At 58.6% G+C, this 16,450-nt stretch overlaps 1 protein-coding gene across 1 annotated transcript; it reads right to left on the reverse strand.

Annotated features, from left to right (window-relative positions):
• Window positions 1–92: 92 nt before the first annotated feature.
• On the reverse strand, window positions 93–15,512 carry FHOD1 (formin homology 2 domain containing 1). Its single transcript, XM_032424467.1, has 22 exons — window positions 15,221–15,512; window positions 8,133–8,239; window positions 7,696–7,760; window positions 7,306–7,373; window positions 7,127–7,232; window positions 6,959–7,053; window positions 6,583–6,694; window positions 6,402–6,496; window positions 6,153–6,296; window positions 5,894–6,039; window positions 5,537–5,752; window positions 3,946–4,061; window positions 3,255–3,859; window positions 2,774–2,929; window positions 2,388–2,570; window positions 2,179–2,298; window positions 1,940–2,101; window positions 1,356–1,546; window positions 1,071–1,263; window positions 827–989; window positions 551–751; window positions 93–476 (listed from the first exon to the last, which is right to left on the reverse strand). The coding sequence occupies exons 1-22, from the start codon at window positions 15,419–15,421 to the stop codon at window positions 394–396; spliced, it is 3,528 nt and encodes a 1,175-aa protein (XP_032280358.1). The 5' UTR covers window positions 15,422–15,512; the 3' UTR covers window positions 93–393.
• Between the last annotated feature and the right edge of the window lie 938 nt (window positions 15,513–16,450).

Below are 16,450 nucleotides of genomic sequence, written 5' to 3' on the forward strand. Positions count from 1 at the left end.
CGGCTGTGCGGGTGATAATGCAGGGCGAGGCAGGGAGAGCCAGTCCTGCGGTACTGTAGCCAGTATTAGCCTCCTGCTCCAGACCAAGTGTGGTGGGTACCTCGAAGGAAGGAAAATGCTCTTGGGTTGGCTAGGAAAACTTTATTATACTCCACGTATTCAGGGAGCCCATACAAGTACGTGTACACACACACACAAACACACACACACACAGACACACAAACACACACACGCACGCACGCACAGCTAATACTGCTCAAGGCACTGTCCACTGGGCACAGAGTGGCCCTGGGGTTGAGAAGAGGCCCAAATTCTGCTGATCCCTCCTCACTCTCTAGTCTCTTGTACTGCAGACTGGGGCCCCGACAGGTAGGTGTCCTGGAGGCGGCGCCTTCATACCTCCAGGCCAGGACCCTTGCTCAGTCCCAGTGCCTGCACCAGGTCCTCTCCGAGCCCGCTCTTCAGTGTCCGTCTCACTGCAGGGACAGAGCAGGGTTGGAAGGGGGTTGATGGGATTAAGGCGGGTAGTGGGAATTTGGGGAGCACTCACAAGACTTGCGGTTGCCCCGGGAACGCTTGCGTTCCCGAGCAGCTAAGGCACGAGGACTGCTCTTCGTCACTGATTGCACCAGCAGGTCCATGATCTCATCTGAAGTGTCACTGGGTAAATTGGAGCCTGGGGGTTCTTCTGGGGGTGCAGTGGAGGGCCCCATTGCTGTCGGCATGACTGGGGAGCCACTCTGGGCCATGCCTAAGGGAGACCAGATGGGGAAGTCAGGTCAAGGTGACCCCAAAGCCCATTGCTCCCAGTGGCCCCAGGTCCCACCTCTGCTGCGGCGGCCATGTGTGGTGTCCTCCGGCTTGCTGGTCAGCAGACTCTTCATGCTGGCGTGACTGTCGGCATCACCCCGCCCTGGCCCACTGCCCACAGCCACTGGGACAGATGGGTTGCTGGGGGCTTCCCCAGCCACCCCTGAGAACTTCTCTGTCTGCAGAGGACAGAAGGATGAGCTGGGAGCGGGGGAAGGAAGCCACAGGGGGTGGCAGTCCAAACCCGGAAGGGTGCCCACCTCCGTGATCATGCGGCCCCGGGTCTTGTTGCGCTCCCGGTACGTGGCACGCTTCTGCTGCTGCTGCAGCACCCGCTCCCGGCAAGTGCGGTACTCCAGCGCAAACTCGCGCAGCGTGTGGCAGAACTGCATGACGCGCACCTCGCGGGCCGCCGGGGCCGTGTACCCCAGGTACAACAGGAAGGCGTGGAACCTGAGCAGGCCGGGGTAGGGAGGGGTGGTGAGTCCCGCGTGGGGTCTGAGTGACGGTGGTGGCGCTCCTGCCCCTCTGGTCCGTGTGCCCACCTGTTGCAGACACGGCGGTGCACCACCCGCAGCATGGCTACACGGCGGCCACACTGGGCCAGGAAGTGGGTGAGGCGGGCACGCAGGGCTGGGGCCAGCTCATGCTTGGCCAAGCTCCGTAGGCTCTCCTCAGCTGCCCGGCTCCGACGCTCCAGCTGCCCCAGGTTCTCAGTCAGCTGCTCAAAGTCCACCTGGAAAAGCAGGGGGTATGCATGCTGTCCCCCCACAGAAGGGCACCACCTGAGCTGCCTCTGCCAGGCCAGCCAGCTTGGGCCCTAGGGACCCAGCTAGCCAAGACCTGCCTCCTGCCCTCCAAAAGCTCACAGTCTAATGCAGGAGACAATGGGGAACAGGGAAGCTTTCTTGGGGGAAGTGGTGGCTAAATGGAGACCCAAAGACAGTAGGTGTGTGTAGCCAGGCCAGCAGAGGAAAGAGTGTTTCTGGCCAAGGACACAGCCCACGCAGACACCTAGCTGGGCACACTCTGGCACAATAGCCCAGACAGGGAGGGAGAGCCAGCCCCAGGAAGCAGCGCTCCCTCATTGCCGCGGCTGGTCTCAGCCAAGCCTCTGGCTGGCGCTCACCTTGGCACAGCGCGTCAGGGCAGGGATTTCTGAGTAGAGGTCCGAGGAATCAGGCCGGGTCTGGAGCACCAAGGAGCAGAGGTGGTGCAGCAGTGACTGCCGGCGCACTGTGTCCTTCACCTCTGACACCTTCTCCAGGTAGCTCAGCTCGAAGCCGCTGCTCTGAAAGGACCCCATCTGAGCCTGGGCCTGGCTGGCTCCAGAGCCCTGGCCGCCAGCCCTCGTGCGCTCCTACTCACCTGGGAACCGTTGAGGAAGTTGCCCACAGCCAGGAGAGTGGCCAGGATGCAGCGGAAGGTGGCATTTTGTACCAGCTGTTCCATGCCCACTTTCAGGTCAAATAGTGGTTCTGCGATTTCCTGGAGTGGGAGATGAGGGACTCTCAAACTACCTGGTCCTTGTGCTCACCTGCCCCTGTTCCTGCCCCGCCCCCCCATAATGCAAGTACCCGCTCCATGCTGTCATAGTCCAGCTTGAAGGCCCAGAGCTGTAGGCGGGCGGCCAGGCCCCCAGTGGAGGCAAGGGTCATCAGGAAATTCTCAGCTGGGCCCAGGGGTACGTCAGGATTGGCCAGCTGGGCCTCCTCGATCTTCTGCCGCTCCTCCTCCGTGGGCATCATAGTCAGCAGTTTCTGAGGATGCAGCCACCACCCCACATAGTCCCCTCAGTCCTGGCCTGAGGCTTCAGGAGTTGGTTTGGACTCATCCCTAGGTCATCTGGGGGATCCCCAGGGTCTGGGGACTGCTCTGTAGAAATACCAAGCCCGTGCCCACTGACCAAAGGAGAGGGCCAGACCTCCCACCTCCCTCCAATACCCCTAGCTGGTATCCCCACCTCAATGCCATCTTTGCTGACAGCAAACTCATCAAAGTTGAGCAGGGCAGCCTTAATGACATGCACAGGTGGCAGGGTGGTTAGGCCAATGTTGATGGCGTTGCTGCGCTTGGGGTCCAGCACTGTGGTCATTGTCCGGCGGCCCTCACCGGCTTTCTTTAAAGTTGGGGAGAAGAGTGGTATGAGATTGGGAAAGGAACTAGCTGGGGCAACAATATAAGACGGCACTCTTAAAGCCCCCTTTGAAATGGCCAGATGGTGCGGTCACCCCACAACCTGGGGTGGGATGTGTAAGGCTTTGGGATGAGCTGAGATTCTAGTTAGGGCTTTGCTGATACCTTGTTGAGAGACCTCAGACAAGACTCGGTGCCTTTCTTTGCCTCGGTTCCCCCATGTGGGAAATGGGTGGCAGTTCAGACCCTTAAGCTCTGACTGCCTCCTGCCTCCACTGGGGTTACCCTGCAGACGAGGGTGGGTTTACCTTGGAAGGCAGCACGTCCTTGGCACGGGACTCAAACAGGTGTTCCAGCCGGGCTGTGTCCACCGCTACAGGTTCCAGTGAGGCCCATAGGGTGGGGCAAGGCCCAAAATGGCTCCCAGAGCCTCCATGGCCCCCAACCAGCTTTAGCTCCCGCCAGAAGAGTTTTACTGTCTTCCTCTTGGTGGGGAGGGCTAGACCATCAGGTGCTGAGGGAGGAAGGGGGGCGGCTGGAGGTGGAGGTGGTGGGAGTGAGCCTTTGATGGGTGGGGGAGGTGGGGGCGGAGGAGGCAGGGGACCTCCAGAGAGCATAGGCAGTGGGGGTGGTGGGGGTGGGACCCCTTTCACAGCCTCCACAGCCTCCACATTCAGCATGTCCTCGTCTTCGTCCTCCCCCAGGTCTGAGAAGTCCAGGTCTCCAATGCAGAGCTTGGGTACACGGACAGGAAACTCCTGAATGGGCTCAGCCTTGGCGCTTGGTGGGGCCAGTGGCGCCTTGGGCTCTGGCTCAAGGCGCCGCTGGGCCCGGAGCAGACCTCGGGGGGCAGGGCACTCGGGGGTTCTGGGTGCAGGGCCTGGTTCTGGGGAGCCCCATAGTTCCCGGGTATCTAGAAAAGAGAAGCAGCTGTCAGCATCATGCCCTCTGTGGAGCAAAAGGGCAACCTGAGTGGATTCTGCCCACCCACCTACTCACCTGGGTGTCCATCGGCCTCATCAGGCATGGCCCCAGCCAATGTCTCTGCCCGGCCCTGGGCCAGTGCAGCCTGCTTCTCTGTTTCTGCTGCTGCCACATTCTCCAGGAACCGGGCTCTGGAGGGAAGCGCTCATCAGTGAGGGTGTCTGACACACCCCAGCCCAGGGTGGTGTACATGCCTTGCTGGGCCCTGGGCACTGCCCCAAACTGCAGGCACACACAGACACACAGGGAGCAGTCCATGCGCTGAGCAGACCCAGGACTTACCCCCCAAGGCCAGCCCCTGTTCAATCCTCCATATCTGGGGAGGGTCAATGCCAACCCAGCATCCCCAGTTCAACATATGGAGAGAAGTTCTGCTTAACATCTAACTTGCAACCTTGCTGCTGTTCATGTTCACTGTCTTGATTCTAGACAAGGACCCTCAAAGCAGGGGAAGGGGACAGCTGTCCCAGTGGGTACACCAGGCTGTCCCATGTCTGGCAGCTTCTGAGAGCTATGACCCATGCCTAGAAAAGGGCCCGGTAAACAACAGGCTTTAGCTTAAGAGTCTCATGCTTTACTGACTGAGCTACCACAACAGGCACTCAGTTTATGTTAAAATAATGAATGTGATCCAGTGTCTTTTTTTCAACCCCTCCAGCCTCTGTTGGCCCTCAGTCCTAGGTTGCTCCTCTACCCCCACACCATACAGCACCCTGGATACCCCCCCCGCCATATTCCTGGGAGACTGGGCCCCAGGTTGGGAGTCTGTGTCCTCATTTTTGGTTGAAGCTGTTAAGGTGTCACTGTTGAAGCACAGGGACCACTATGACCCCAATGAGCTGCTTCCCTTCCCCTTGGATAACAGAGGAGGCATATGTCTGGGAGAGGAAGGGCCTGAGAGTCCCCCAGCTCTGGCTGCATGAGGCACATGGAACCCCCGCTGGAGCGAAGCATTGCTGAAGCCCTGAGCACATGGCGAGCCTGGCAGGCTGGCCTCTGTACTTACTCCAGCCTGGCCTGCTCAGTAGGGGACTGAGGGACAGGTGGGCTCTCTGGGGCCCTGGGTGGGGGGGGATGAGAGGAAGAGATGGTAATTGTGGTGCCTGCTCCACTCCAAAGCCCAGCAGCTCGTACCCACACAGAGCTGGGCAGTAGTACCAGGGGTTCCTTCCCAGCCCCAGTGGGAAGGGGAGGCGTGGAGGAGGCAGGACGTGAGGAAACTGGAAATGGAGGGGAGAGACGGACATGAAGCAGGACAGGGTGCAGTAGGAGACAAAGACGGAGCAGAACAAGAGAGTCAAGAGATAGCAGCAGAGAAACAAAGAAGGGGGGCAAGGGGATAGATGACAAAGGGGCAAGGACAGGCAGAATGCCAGAAAGAGATGAAGACAAGCAGCAGGAGGAAGAGGTCCAGTCAGAGCAGAACCCCACCCCCCAGCAGTCACTTACCAAACAGGAGCAGTTTGGTGAAGTCTGGAAAGAAAGAGAAAGCACGCGTTTGGGCAGAGGAGTTTGGGCAGAGGAGGCGGAGGGCCTGTGGAGGGGCTCAGAGTGGAGGGACAGCTGGAGAGAGGACTCTAGGGGCAGCCTCTATCTCCCTACTTACTTGTAGATGCTCCTCTCGCTGGAGCTGTCGGCTGAGGGCCCCACGGAGATGGCAGGAAAGAGGTTCACCGAGGTACAGAGGCCAGAAGCTGGGCTCATGGGGCTGGGAGCCAGGCCGGTCGACAGGGCCGGGCGAGCGGAGTAGGTGGAGATTACCATTGAGGCGGGGTCCGCGGGGCTCGAGGCGGGGCCTGTCGGCGAGGCGGGGCCTGTGCGGCTAGAGGCAGGGCCTGCAGGGCTGGAGGCGGGGCCTGTGCGGCTAGAGGCAGGGCCTGCAGGGCTGGAGGCGGGGCCTGTTAACGGACAAGGCCACTGCAGGCGGATCCACCCCTCCTCTTGTGCAAAGGCAAGTTCTTACCCAGGCTCGGAGGAGCGAAGAGGGCAGCCCCCGCCTTCTAGAGACCGGCGGCTCCTCTTGCCCTCCTCCGAAGAGGGCTTTCTGCGTTCCCGCCGCCCACCTGCAGCGGCTTCCTCAATGTCTCCATCCTCCAACCGCAGGGCATTCTAGTGGAGGTGTACCCAGATCTAAGCCGCTGAGACTCGCATAGGTAGGGTGGGGTGCTGGGGAACTGCGCCTCTTCCCTCCCTTCCAGTCCCGCCCAGATGGCCCAGCCTACCTCATAGAGCACAAGCTGTGTGCGCAGATCGAAATCAGTGCCCGAGGTGCCCAAGTGGCGCTGGACCAGAGCCTCCATGCCCTGCTGCTCCAGCGCATCTGTCACATCATAGAAGGAGTCCTGGTCCGGAAGTGCTGCCAGTGTCTAGAGGGTGGGGATGGGAGGGCGAGGCTAAGGCTGACCGGAGTTAGGAGCCTTAGGGGCCCAGAATTGGCACCTGGTTCTCCCCCCTTCTCAAGGCCCCCCCACCTTGTTGATGAGGGTGACTGTGTACACCAACAACTCAGGGTCAGCGCCATTCTTCTCCTCTAGGATGGACACCAGATTGGCCCAAGGAAGAGAGCCTGACACACAGAAAGGGGAGCGATCACGCAGGGACAGGTAGGAGAGAGGGCTCTGAATGGTGGGGGAGGAAGGGACAGTCTCTCACCTGTGGAGCTGGCCACAAAGTTGACTGCGCGGATAAACAGCGGTGCGTTGTGCTCAGAGTATTCCACAAACACCAGCAGCAGCTTCAGGGCCGTTTTCACCACCAGGCGGGACTGGGGGAGGGGTCACCACATATGAGTGGGGCTTGGGCCAGACTCGGGCTAGCTCCTGCTGGGGAGGGGTAAGGGCTCCTGGGGCTGGACCCAGAGAGGAGAGTCTAGGCAGCAAGGCCCTGGCCCCAGGCCCAGGTGTTGGAGGGCCTCCTAGGCTCAGAGGAGCCTCAGTCTCACTCAGTCCAGCCCACCATGAAGAAGAGCCGGCGGAGGTCAGCGCGAGGCAGTGCGGAAGGGTGCCTGGCCGTGCGGAGGGCCACTTACCACACTGGCGCACAGTGTGTACAGCCACTGCACAGTCTCACTGTGGGCCACCACCCCCAGCATGCCATCCACAAACAGCATCAGCTGGCCTAGTGCTGGGGACACAGGGACAAGAGGTCAGAAAGGGGTCGCTGAAGGCAGGGGTCACGGGGGAGGGACGGGGCTAACCTCGGAGGATGTAGCTCTGGTAGTTGTGGTCAGCAGCAGCACCCACACGGATCAGGCAACTCAGCCCCTCTGAGTGCACAAATTCGGGCACCAGGTCCTTGTCCTCCTGGGGACACCACGGGGGACTTTAAGCAGGGCTCAGGCTGGACGCCCACCCCCAGCCCACTTCTGGGCCTCACCTGGAAGATCTGCTTTAGTGAGAAGAGAGAGCGGCGCAGCTCAGGGCCACTGGAGCCATACAACTTTTCTGCAAGGGGTAGGTGGGCACGGAGAGCTCAAGGGGGCACAGACACCCTCCTCTACTGGGACACAATCCCCCACCAAAGAATATTCTAGCACTCTTGAACCCCCAACCTCCTCCTCCACTCCCTGACTCTGGGCAACCCCCATCGCGGTTTAGCTGCAGCATCAGCCCTGGCCCTGGGAAGAGAGGTCAGGATAGGAATGGGGAGGGCCACGCATCCTGTCTCCCATGTGCCTTGTCCACTGTCCAGCACAGGCCTGAAAGAAACTGAGCCAGCACGGGTGGGAAGGGGGATTCCTGGACTCCAATGCGCTCATACACTTACCCAAGATGGCATTGACCCTCACAGAGAGTTGAGTACGCAGGATGAGTGTAGGCTTCCGCCCTTTGCTGGAATCAAGCAGCCTAGTCAGCAGTTTCCAGGTCATTCCTCAGAGTCCCTGCCCCCACACCAGGGCAGCTAAAGACCACCCCACATGCCAACACTGGCCCAACTCCTTCCTCCCCAACAAGAGGGTTTGTGCAAACATAGGTATCTCAGGTATGTGCAAGAGCCCCCCATCCACCCCACACACACATCCCGGGCATCAGGTAACACTGGCCAGGCCTTGGGATTCCCCTGGCACAGTCCCCTGGGGTGGCAGGAGGTAACCCACAGCCTAGGCTAGAGATCAGGTGTCTTGCCTGCTGACACCTGAGCCAGCCCCTGGTGGAAGCAAGGGTGGGGGCCAGCCTTGCCTTCCTGGTCCCATCAGCTCTGACCTGATCTCTTCATAGAAGCCCTCCAGCATCTCCCGCTGCTCTTCCAGAGACAGCTCAGGGTCCAGGTAGTATCCGGAGGGAGACACTTGCAGGGCACAGTCCTCCAGCTGGGGGAAAGAGGTGGCAGGGGTATGTACGGAGACCCCATGCCCTCCCACCTCCCACTCAGAGAGCTGGCAGAGTGGCATACCACGGGGTGTGCGCTGCAGCGACGCATTCCGTTGGCAGCCATCTCTCCCAGGCCTACTATGTGCAGTGCCCACGCACCCCAGGGGCCAGGCTTTCTTGCCCTTTGTACATGCTATATCTTCCAGCTAACCACCTACCCATTCTGTAGGTTTCAGATCAGGTAATGGTTTTTTGGAACGCTCTCCTGGACTCCTCTAGCCAATGCTACGCGACCCATTCCACCCCATGTGTGTAGCTCCCATGTGTGAGGCCTTCCACACAGCATGATAATGTCCCATACACTACTCTTCTTCCCCACTAACCATGAGTTCTCTGGGTTCAGGCACCGTGTCTGTCTTGCCCCATGCTGTATCTGCAGAGCCTAGCACAGCTTTTGGCTCACAGAAAGTGCTCACTAAACACTGTTGAGCTAATGAACATGAATAAGGAAGGGGAATAAAGATGGGCGGGAGCTCCTGCTTTCGAGGAAGTTCACAGCCCTGGGGGTGATAAGCTGCATCCACAAAGCAGTCAAGCCCAGGGAGAACGTGTTAACGAATGCTGGTGCAAACCCAGCTGGGAGGGTGTGTGTGTGTGTGTGTGTGTGTGTGTGTGTGTGTGTGTGTATGGTGTCTCCCTGAATTGAGACCGTGAGGAGCTTTGGGTAATCCATAGGCTGTCAGTCCCTCTAGGCCTAAGGGTCTTTGCCCTGCCCCGAGTGAGCTGGACCTCAGAGGCCTCCAGGTTGAAAACCAGGTTTTAGGGTCTGACTCCATCAGTCTGCACTGGGTCCCTGAAACCTGCATTGTACAAGGCACACGTTCTATCCACTTGTCTGCTTCCCATGTATCCCCACCACGCCTCCAGCCTGGCTCCCGTCCACCACCACCAGGCATGACACTGGCCTCTTAAGAAGTACCTGTAGAGAGGCCCTAGTGGAGTGACTCCAGAGTCTGAGGGCGGCACTGTGCCTCTTCGAGACACCTCCCCTGTAGCACTGAGCCAGTATGCAGGGCTCAACAAAGTCCCCTTGAATTGAGTGGGCCTGCTCCTTGACGTACCATGGCCCAGGGAGAGCCCACCTCTGGAGAAGCAGGGTGTTTTCTGGCTTCCCTCTTACTGGGGAAGTCAATCCCATCATTCGTCCTGCTGTTCTGCCAGCCCTGCCCTGCCCTGCCCTGGGCCCAGTCCAAGGGCTTCCAGCTGCATTTGGTCCCTTGGGGGGGAAGGGAGTCCAGCTCCTGCCCCTACCCCTGTTTCTGCTTTGCACCCCTGCTCATGCCTGAGAGCCTGACCCACCTCCTTCCTGGCAGTTCAGCCTTGAGGCCCTTGGGTGACACCCCCTCTCCTCCTGCCCCCCTCCCCCACCCTGTCTCGCCTGGGACATGGGACACAGGACAAACACTCCAGCCTGTTCTCTGTCCCACTTCCTGCCTGGCTGCCTGCCCTCCCTTGGGCGCCTTGGGCGGGCCTGGCCTCTCTCCCCTCCCTGGGAGCAGAGTCATCTTCTCCAGGGCCTAACAGGAACAGGCCTGAGATGCGGAGGCAAGGCCCCAGGGCTGGGGTACTCCGTCTTGGCCCAGCTCAGCTGAGGGCAGCCCCACATTCCTCCTGATCCCTCTTCCCATATGATGACTCAGCAGCCTGCCCACCCCACCCCCATCCAGGCACAGCTGCATCTCCTTCCGCCTTGGACTAGAGGATTCTGGGACCCTAGAGAAACATCTCCACACACCCTGCCCTAGCCCCAGAGCAACACATTCCTTCAGGGATCCCCCAGATCACACATACATAGACTAGCTCACTCATTCAAACATTCATGAACCAGGCTGGTTTTAGGTGTTGAAGACATAGTGGGGAAGAAGATACTGCTTCTGCTTTTCCTGCCTTCCAGCCCGGCTGGGGAGGCAGGCAGGCTCGCCTCAGAAAAAGGCCACAAATACATGTAGAAGTACAAGGGTCATGAGTGCTAAGCAAGGAGAGGGGTGGAGTGCTGTAAAGCTAAACACTGGAGGGGTGACCAGATTAAACCTGGTATGTACTTCCACACCCAGGTTCATGGTCTGCGGTATACATATATGCTCTGCTGGAGCACAGGTCCAAGAAGCACATCCCCAGAAAGCTCGGCTCCAGCAGGCTCTCTTCCCCTCCTGCAAGCACGCTTGTGTGCTCTAATCCCAAGTGAGCAGAGAACGGCCCGCTGCTTCCAGAAGGCCTGCATGTATTTGGGGTAAGGTCCTGCAGGCCAAGTGCTCCATCATCCAGCCTCCTCAGATGAGCAGGTTTAACCCCTTTCCCTCCATGGTGGCAGCAGTGGCCTCCCTAGAGGAGTCCTGAGGTAACAGCCAGCCCAAAGCCTCCAGGATGGTATCCCCCAACCCAGCTGCCTGTCCTGGGTGGAGATGGGGGAGGGTGGGCTAAGGTAGCAAAGAACAGAGACTTCCTGCCAGCTGGGTGGTGTTTGTCCCTCACCCCTGGCCCCTTGCTCAGGTCACCCTTCTGAGAGCCAAACCTCTGGGGCTTGTTTCTCACACCCTGGGGCTGGGCCAGGCCAGAATAAGCCTGCTGACAGTGCTGAGGGTCAGCACAGGGCCCGTGTAGGCCCACATCCTTGACTCCCTCCTGGTTCTTGTCTTGCACGCTTCTCTGTGTCTGTTTTGGAGTACAGTCCTCTCCATTCTTCCCAGGCTCAGCCCCTCCCTTCAGCATCTACCCCACTTTTCTCTTGGTTCTCTGGGCTCAGGCTCTTCTGACAGCCTAAACCAACTCATTACATATGGCTTTAAATGCAGGGCCAAACTTAGGGGACCATGGTGTCTACTCCCCAATATTTTTCATAACTGCAAATCAGGAGAGAATGAACACACCAGGGGCAGGGAAAGAAGATGGAGAAGAGGGCAGAATTATATGCTGAAGGACTCCCGTTTTAGGAAATAATTTTGCTAACTGCTTTTTTTTTCTTTTGCTGTCCTCTAAACCCGATACCCTTGAGGCACCTGGCTGGCTCATTTGGAGAGCATGCAACTCTTGATCTTGGGGTCATGAGTTCAAGCTCCACGTTGGGTGTAGAGGTTACTTAAACAAACAAACAAACAAATAAATAAACTTTAAACATGACACCCTCCTTCTACTGTTATCTTGGGTTTCCAACTAGACCATGACTTCCTGGATGAGACACCATGGATGGGCCTTGAGGAGGGAAACCCATAATAGTTATGCCTCCCCTGTGTCACATACCAGCTTGCCTAGTTGTCTGATTCTCCTGCTATTCCTTTTTTTTTTTTTTAAGTTTTATTTACGTAAGCAATCTCTGTGCCCAAATTGGGGCTCAAACCCACAACCCTGAGATCAAGAGTCAAATGCTCTACCAACTGAGCCAGCCAGGTGCCCCTCTCCTGACAATCCTTTCACAGGTGAGGAAACCAAGGCTCAGAAACTCAGTGAATATGCCCCAGGCTGCACAACCAGGAATGGAACCAGGGCTAACTGACCTACATCTTGGGTGGATGGACTTTGGAAGTGCTCCAGGGAACCCTGGAGGGGAGGTGGGGGGGGGGCTGGAGCATGTAGTGTTGCCAAGGGCTGAAGACCACCCCTCAGCTTTCTGGACTCAGCAAATACCCCGAACTGGTCCTCCCAGTTGTAGCAAGGGAACACAAATGAACACATACGCATCATACACGCCAAGGTCACAATGCCTACATCTGCAAGGATCTAGGTCCTGGGGTCCCTCACCAGGCTGCATCCCAGCCTGACCCCAGAATGACCAGTAAATTGGACATGGATGGTGGCCCCAGAGAAAGCTGGGAGAAGGCCATAACTCATGTCCACATCCCAAACTTCTAGTCTCTGCAAAAGACCTCCATATCAAGGAAATAAAGGGCTCAGTTCATCACCAGAGCACCCCATCTTACCCTTAAACCTCCTCTGGGATCCCTCCAGTTGGTCCCTGTCCCAGCAGATCAGGTTCACACTTTAGCCCCCTTGCCACAACTGCTCCTGAGAGGTAAACTGAGGCTGGAGTAGGGAGGGTGCAAGGTCAAGAAACATCCCAGGACAGTGCCATCCCTGTCCTCCTCTAATCTTTAGCCACAGCTGGGGAAACAGTTACTGGTGACAGACAGATTTCTAGGGCTATCCCTGCTGCTAGAAGTAGGGGGCTCCTCGGGCCTTTGCATCAGGGTCAGAGCAGGACTCGGGTCTCTGTGCCCAGAGCCCAGGGAGAAGTCAATGCTATCTCACACGTAGCAGGCCCTTTAGGTGTCAGACAGGGGCTCCTGAGGCACTGCCCAGAAGACCAAAATGTAGCAGAGCTCTGGGTAAAGAGATGAAATGCAGGGCCAGAGGGTCAGGTTCTCCCCTGGACAGGGGCAGGTCCCTGGGCTGGGAGAGGCTTGTGCACAGAGGGAAGACAGATATTCCTAATATTCCCCTGGGGACACCAGGCATGGCCCAAGGCACTGCCAGGACCCTCCCCACCCCCTTCACCCCTCCCACTCCCACCCAAGGCCAGGAGATGAGTCAGAGGCTGTGGCGAGGAGCTTCCTCCTAGACTAGGAGGAAATGAGCCAGGCCTTCTCAGATCTGAAAGCTCTAAACGGTTTAAAAAGGAAGCCCCCAGGGGAACTCTAGTGGCTAGGCCCAGCCCAATGGGTTATGTGGGGTGGAGCTCCAGAGAGAAAGTAGGCTGGACCTTCCTAAATTCCCAGGGAGGGAGCAGGGTCTGCAGGGATGATGAAGGTCAGTGCCCAGAGTGGGAGGGCAGATGTCATCACTTGTCTGTGTCCTGTTCCTCTACTGGACAGATGTACAGAGGATAATGTATTGAGTGGTGATCCCCTCCTTCTTATTTCTGCTCTAGGCCTGGGATGGGAATGCCTGGGTTTCTGGGCCACCTCTCCCCTCTATAGGGCTATGTAGGCAGGCTTGAGTCATGTCTGTGCCCCTGGGGCATACACTTATAGGAGGAGGGGAGGGACGAGCTGTTGACATTTCCTGCAAGGAGGAGCCCTGCTCCCCCTCTCTCAGCCCTCTGATGTCCCTGCCCCTACCCTATTCTCAGCTCTTCTTCCTCCAGCCTTCTATTCTGGGGCTGTGGTCACAGTTTATATTTGGGATGAGCACATCACAGTGTATCTGACCATTCCTCGCACAGCTGCCAGCCCCAGGGAATCCTGGCTACAGGCACAGTGGTAACTCAGTGTGCCCACCAGCATATCCTGCCTGTGGGGGATATGGTAGTCCTGAGGTACACCAAGTGGGAGATCCTAAAGGTGGGGAGACCAGGAATGTCTGAGCTGGGGAGTACTTAACACTTAACACATTCTCCATCTGAGCTCTGTAGTCTTTAGCTAAGGAGTACAGAGCACCTGGTGCAGCAGGGAGATGGGTCCCTAAATGAGGGGAAGAAGAGGGGTTGTTCTTTTCTGTTGCTGACCTCCCAAATCTGCCCCTAATTGGGAAGAGGGCTGTTAGGGCTAAGTCCTGTCCTAGAGTGGGGGGTGGGAGGAATACTATGTTCTCTGTAATGCACCAGGCTTATTTCAGCACCAGGAGTTCCAGGAGCCTGAAGGCAGGAACCTAGACTCGGTTCAACACCCCTCTCCAGCGCCCAACCTGAATTGAAGGTGGCCTCGGGATGGACGTGCTCTTTCCAGGCCCACCTCAGACTGCCCCTTTGAACAGGGCAGGACAAAAGGGGTTGCATCAAAACACTAAAGTGGGCAGTGTACTTACAACCTTCAAGCCGTGGCCTTGAAGCCGGGGCTCTGCCCGGACACGCGCCACTCCCCCCGCCAATAATCTCACTAACTCTCCCGCCCGCGCTCAGAGGCGGGGCTGGCCGGCAGAGCGAGGAATGCAGGCTGGGGGCCCGGCGCCCGGGGCACATTCCAGGGGAGACCCCGGGCCTAGGGGGCAAGTTTGCGTAACTCGCCCCCCAGCTAAGGCTGGGAGCAGGGGAGGGCACCCCCGCCAACTCTCTCTTTTTCCTCACCACTCGGTGTGTACTGGCTGGCGGGGAACCCTGGGGGGTGGTAGTGCACCTCCCAGAGTCCTGGTCCGGAAACCCAGCGCGCCGGAAAGCGCTGCCTGCAGGGGGCTGAGCGCAGGGAGCCGGAGGGGAGGTAGGGCCAACCATCTGGAAAAGGGCCTCTCCCAGCACTGTGCACGAGTCGGCTCCGGGACGCAGGCAAACTAGGGCAGGCTGGCGGTTTAAAATTAGCCCGGCCCGCCCCCTCCCTTCTAGCAGTGGGCCGGCTGCGGCGGGAGTACGGGATGGTGGGGGCGGTGACTCAAAGGGCTTTTCCACCAGTGCAGCCACCAGCTCTCGGCGTGTCCCGGGCCGGACCGCTTCCCGGAGACTCACCTCACCCCGAGAAGTCTCTCTTCTACTGGCACTCCCAAGCGGGGCCCGCACCTACAGAGGCAACACTCCATCCGGCAGGACCTAATCCAGCCTCCAGAAACCGCTCGAGGCCTTGGCCGCCCCCAGTGGCCCGCCCCGGGTCCGCCCCTCCTTTCGGTCCCGCCCCACCTCACCTGAAGCAGGTGGAAGCTGGTGCTTCCCCAGCTCCAACTTTTATAGTCCGCTACCACCCAAACATCTACCGTCACCTTATCCAGATCGGTTACCCAGGCAGACAGGCAGCGAGTGGACCCCGAACATCTCCCCAGGTGGGCCTCACTTCGAGGGGGCAGCCAGAGTGGCGCAGACCACAAATTCCCATCTCCCTTCTTCAGCTTCCCTCAACTTGAGAGGCGTCCCGCGAAAGCGGGGCAGCGTGGACCTTAAGTCCCCAGTCCAAGACTTTCCCGCAGAAGCGCACCCGCTCCAGCCTCTCCCCGAGGGATACCTCCCAAAGGCTTTCATGGCGCCATGAACCTTTGATCGCCCCCAATCTTTCTCCGGACCCCCTCACCTTCAGCGGCGCCGCCAGCAGGCGGTGCAGCGCGGGTATCTGCGCACCCAGGGGCAGTGCCCCGTCTAGGCTGCAGGTGGGGGCCCGGCGCGGCTCCGGGAAGTTGGCACATGCGAAGGGGTCGGTGTCCTCCAAGTACTGCACCCGCACAGTCACCACTGATACCGGGTCCCCGTCTCCACGGTCTTCCTCGCCCGCCATCGTCTGTCACTGGCTCGCGCCGCGCGCCTCCGGGAGGGTCCCGGCCCCGCCGCGGCGTCTACTCAACTAGCTCGGCTGTCTGGGCCGGGGCTGACCGGACGCCGCTGAAGAGGGGTGGAGCCAGGCGGAGGCGGGGCCGAGGAAGGGGGTGGAGCCAAGAGTAGTCCCTGAAAGCGCCGGGAGGGGCAACCACTGCTGGGGGCGGGGCTTGCCGCCAGCCACTCAGAGGGCGCGATCGTGATCCCGTTAGTTCACTGGCTCTGCCGGCGGGAAAACCGGAGCTCACCCCCCCACCACCCCACCCCCCGCCTTCAAGAGCGTGCCCAGAGCGGGGAGGTTTTCATTGGGGTTGGTGGCGGTGACGCTGCGTTCTTGTTGAGGGGTTATTCGGGCAGGTGGGGCGGGAATTTCTTCAGATAGTGGCCGGCCGGGTCTCCCAGAGTTTAGGGACGAGATGGTCCTGATTCCTTCAGTTTGAGGGATGAAGTGAATGGGATTCCGTCGTTTGGGGAAAGCAGGGAGATGGATCCCTTTCAATTTGGAGCAAGAAGTGAAAACAGATTCCACTCAGTTTGAAGGAAGAAGTGGAATCATTTCCCTCTAGTTGGGGTAAGAAGAGGGACGGGTGCCCCTCAGTTCTGGGAAAATGATGTGATGACTCAATTTGAGTGAGGAGGTAGAACATGTTTTTCTCAGTTTGGGGTAAGATGTGGGATGGGTGCCCCTCAGCTTGAATGAAAAATGGAGACGGTCTTCCTCAGTTTGGGGTGAGATAAGCCAAATGCCCCTCAGGTTTGGGGGGAAAGGTGAGTGGATCCCTTTTAGTTTGAAGGGAATCGATAGGCTGGGTTTTCTCATAGTTCAGGAAAAGAAGATACGTTCCCTTCTGTTTTCATGGAAAAGGTGAGGAGACTTTCCTGTAGTTTGACCGAAAGGGAGGCCGGGTGCTCCTCGGTTTGGGAGATAAAGAGGAACAGCTTCCTCATCAGCCTCGAATGAGCTGGGGTCAGTCTGGGCCTTGGAGTTTCT

Source organism: Phoca vitulina, unplaced genomic scaffold (assembly GCF_004348235.1).
Source record: "Phoca vitulina isolate PV1807 unplaced genomic scaffold, GSC_HSeal_1.0 scaffold30, whole genome shotgun sequence".
Classification (NCBI taxonomy): domain Eukaryota; kingdom Metazoa; phylum Chordata; class Mammalia; order Carnivora; family Phocidae; genus Phoca; species Phoca vitulina.

Coding starts and splice junctions, on each gene's coding strand:
- FHOD1 (XM_032424467.1), bottom strand. CDS start 15,421: ATGGCGGGCGAGGAAGACCGTGGAGACGGGGACCCGGTATCAGTGGTG. Junction 2,571..2,773: donor TCAGCAAAGATGGCATTGAG/GTGGGGATACCA, acceptor CTGCATCCTCAG/AAACTGCTGACTATGATGCC. Junction 990..1,070: donor GGGGCCGCATGATCACGGAG/GTGGGCACCCTT, acceptor TGTCCTCTGCAG/ACAGAGAAGTTCTCAGGGGT.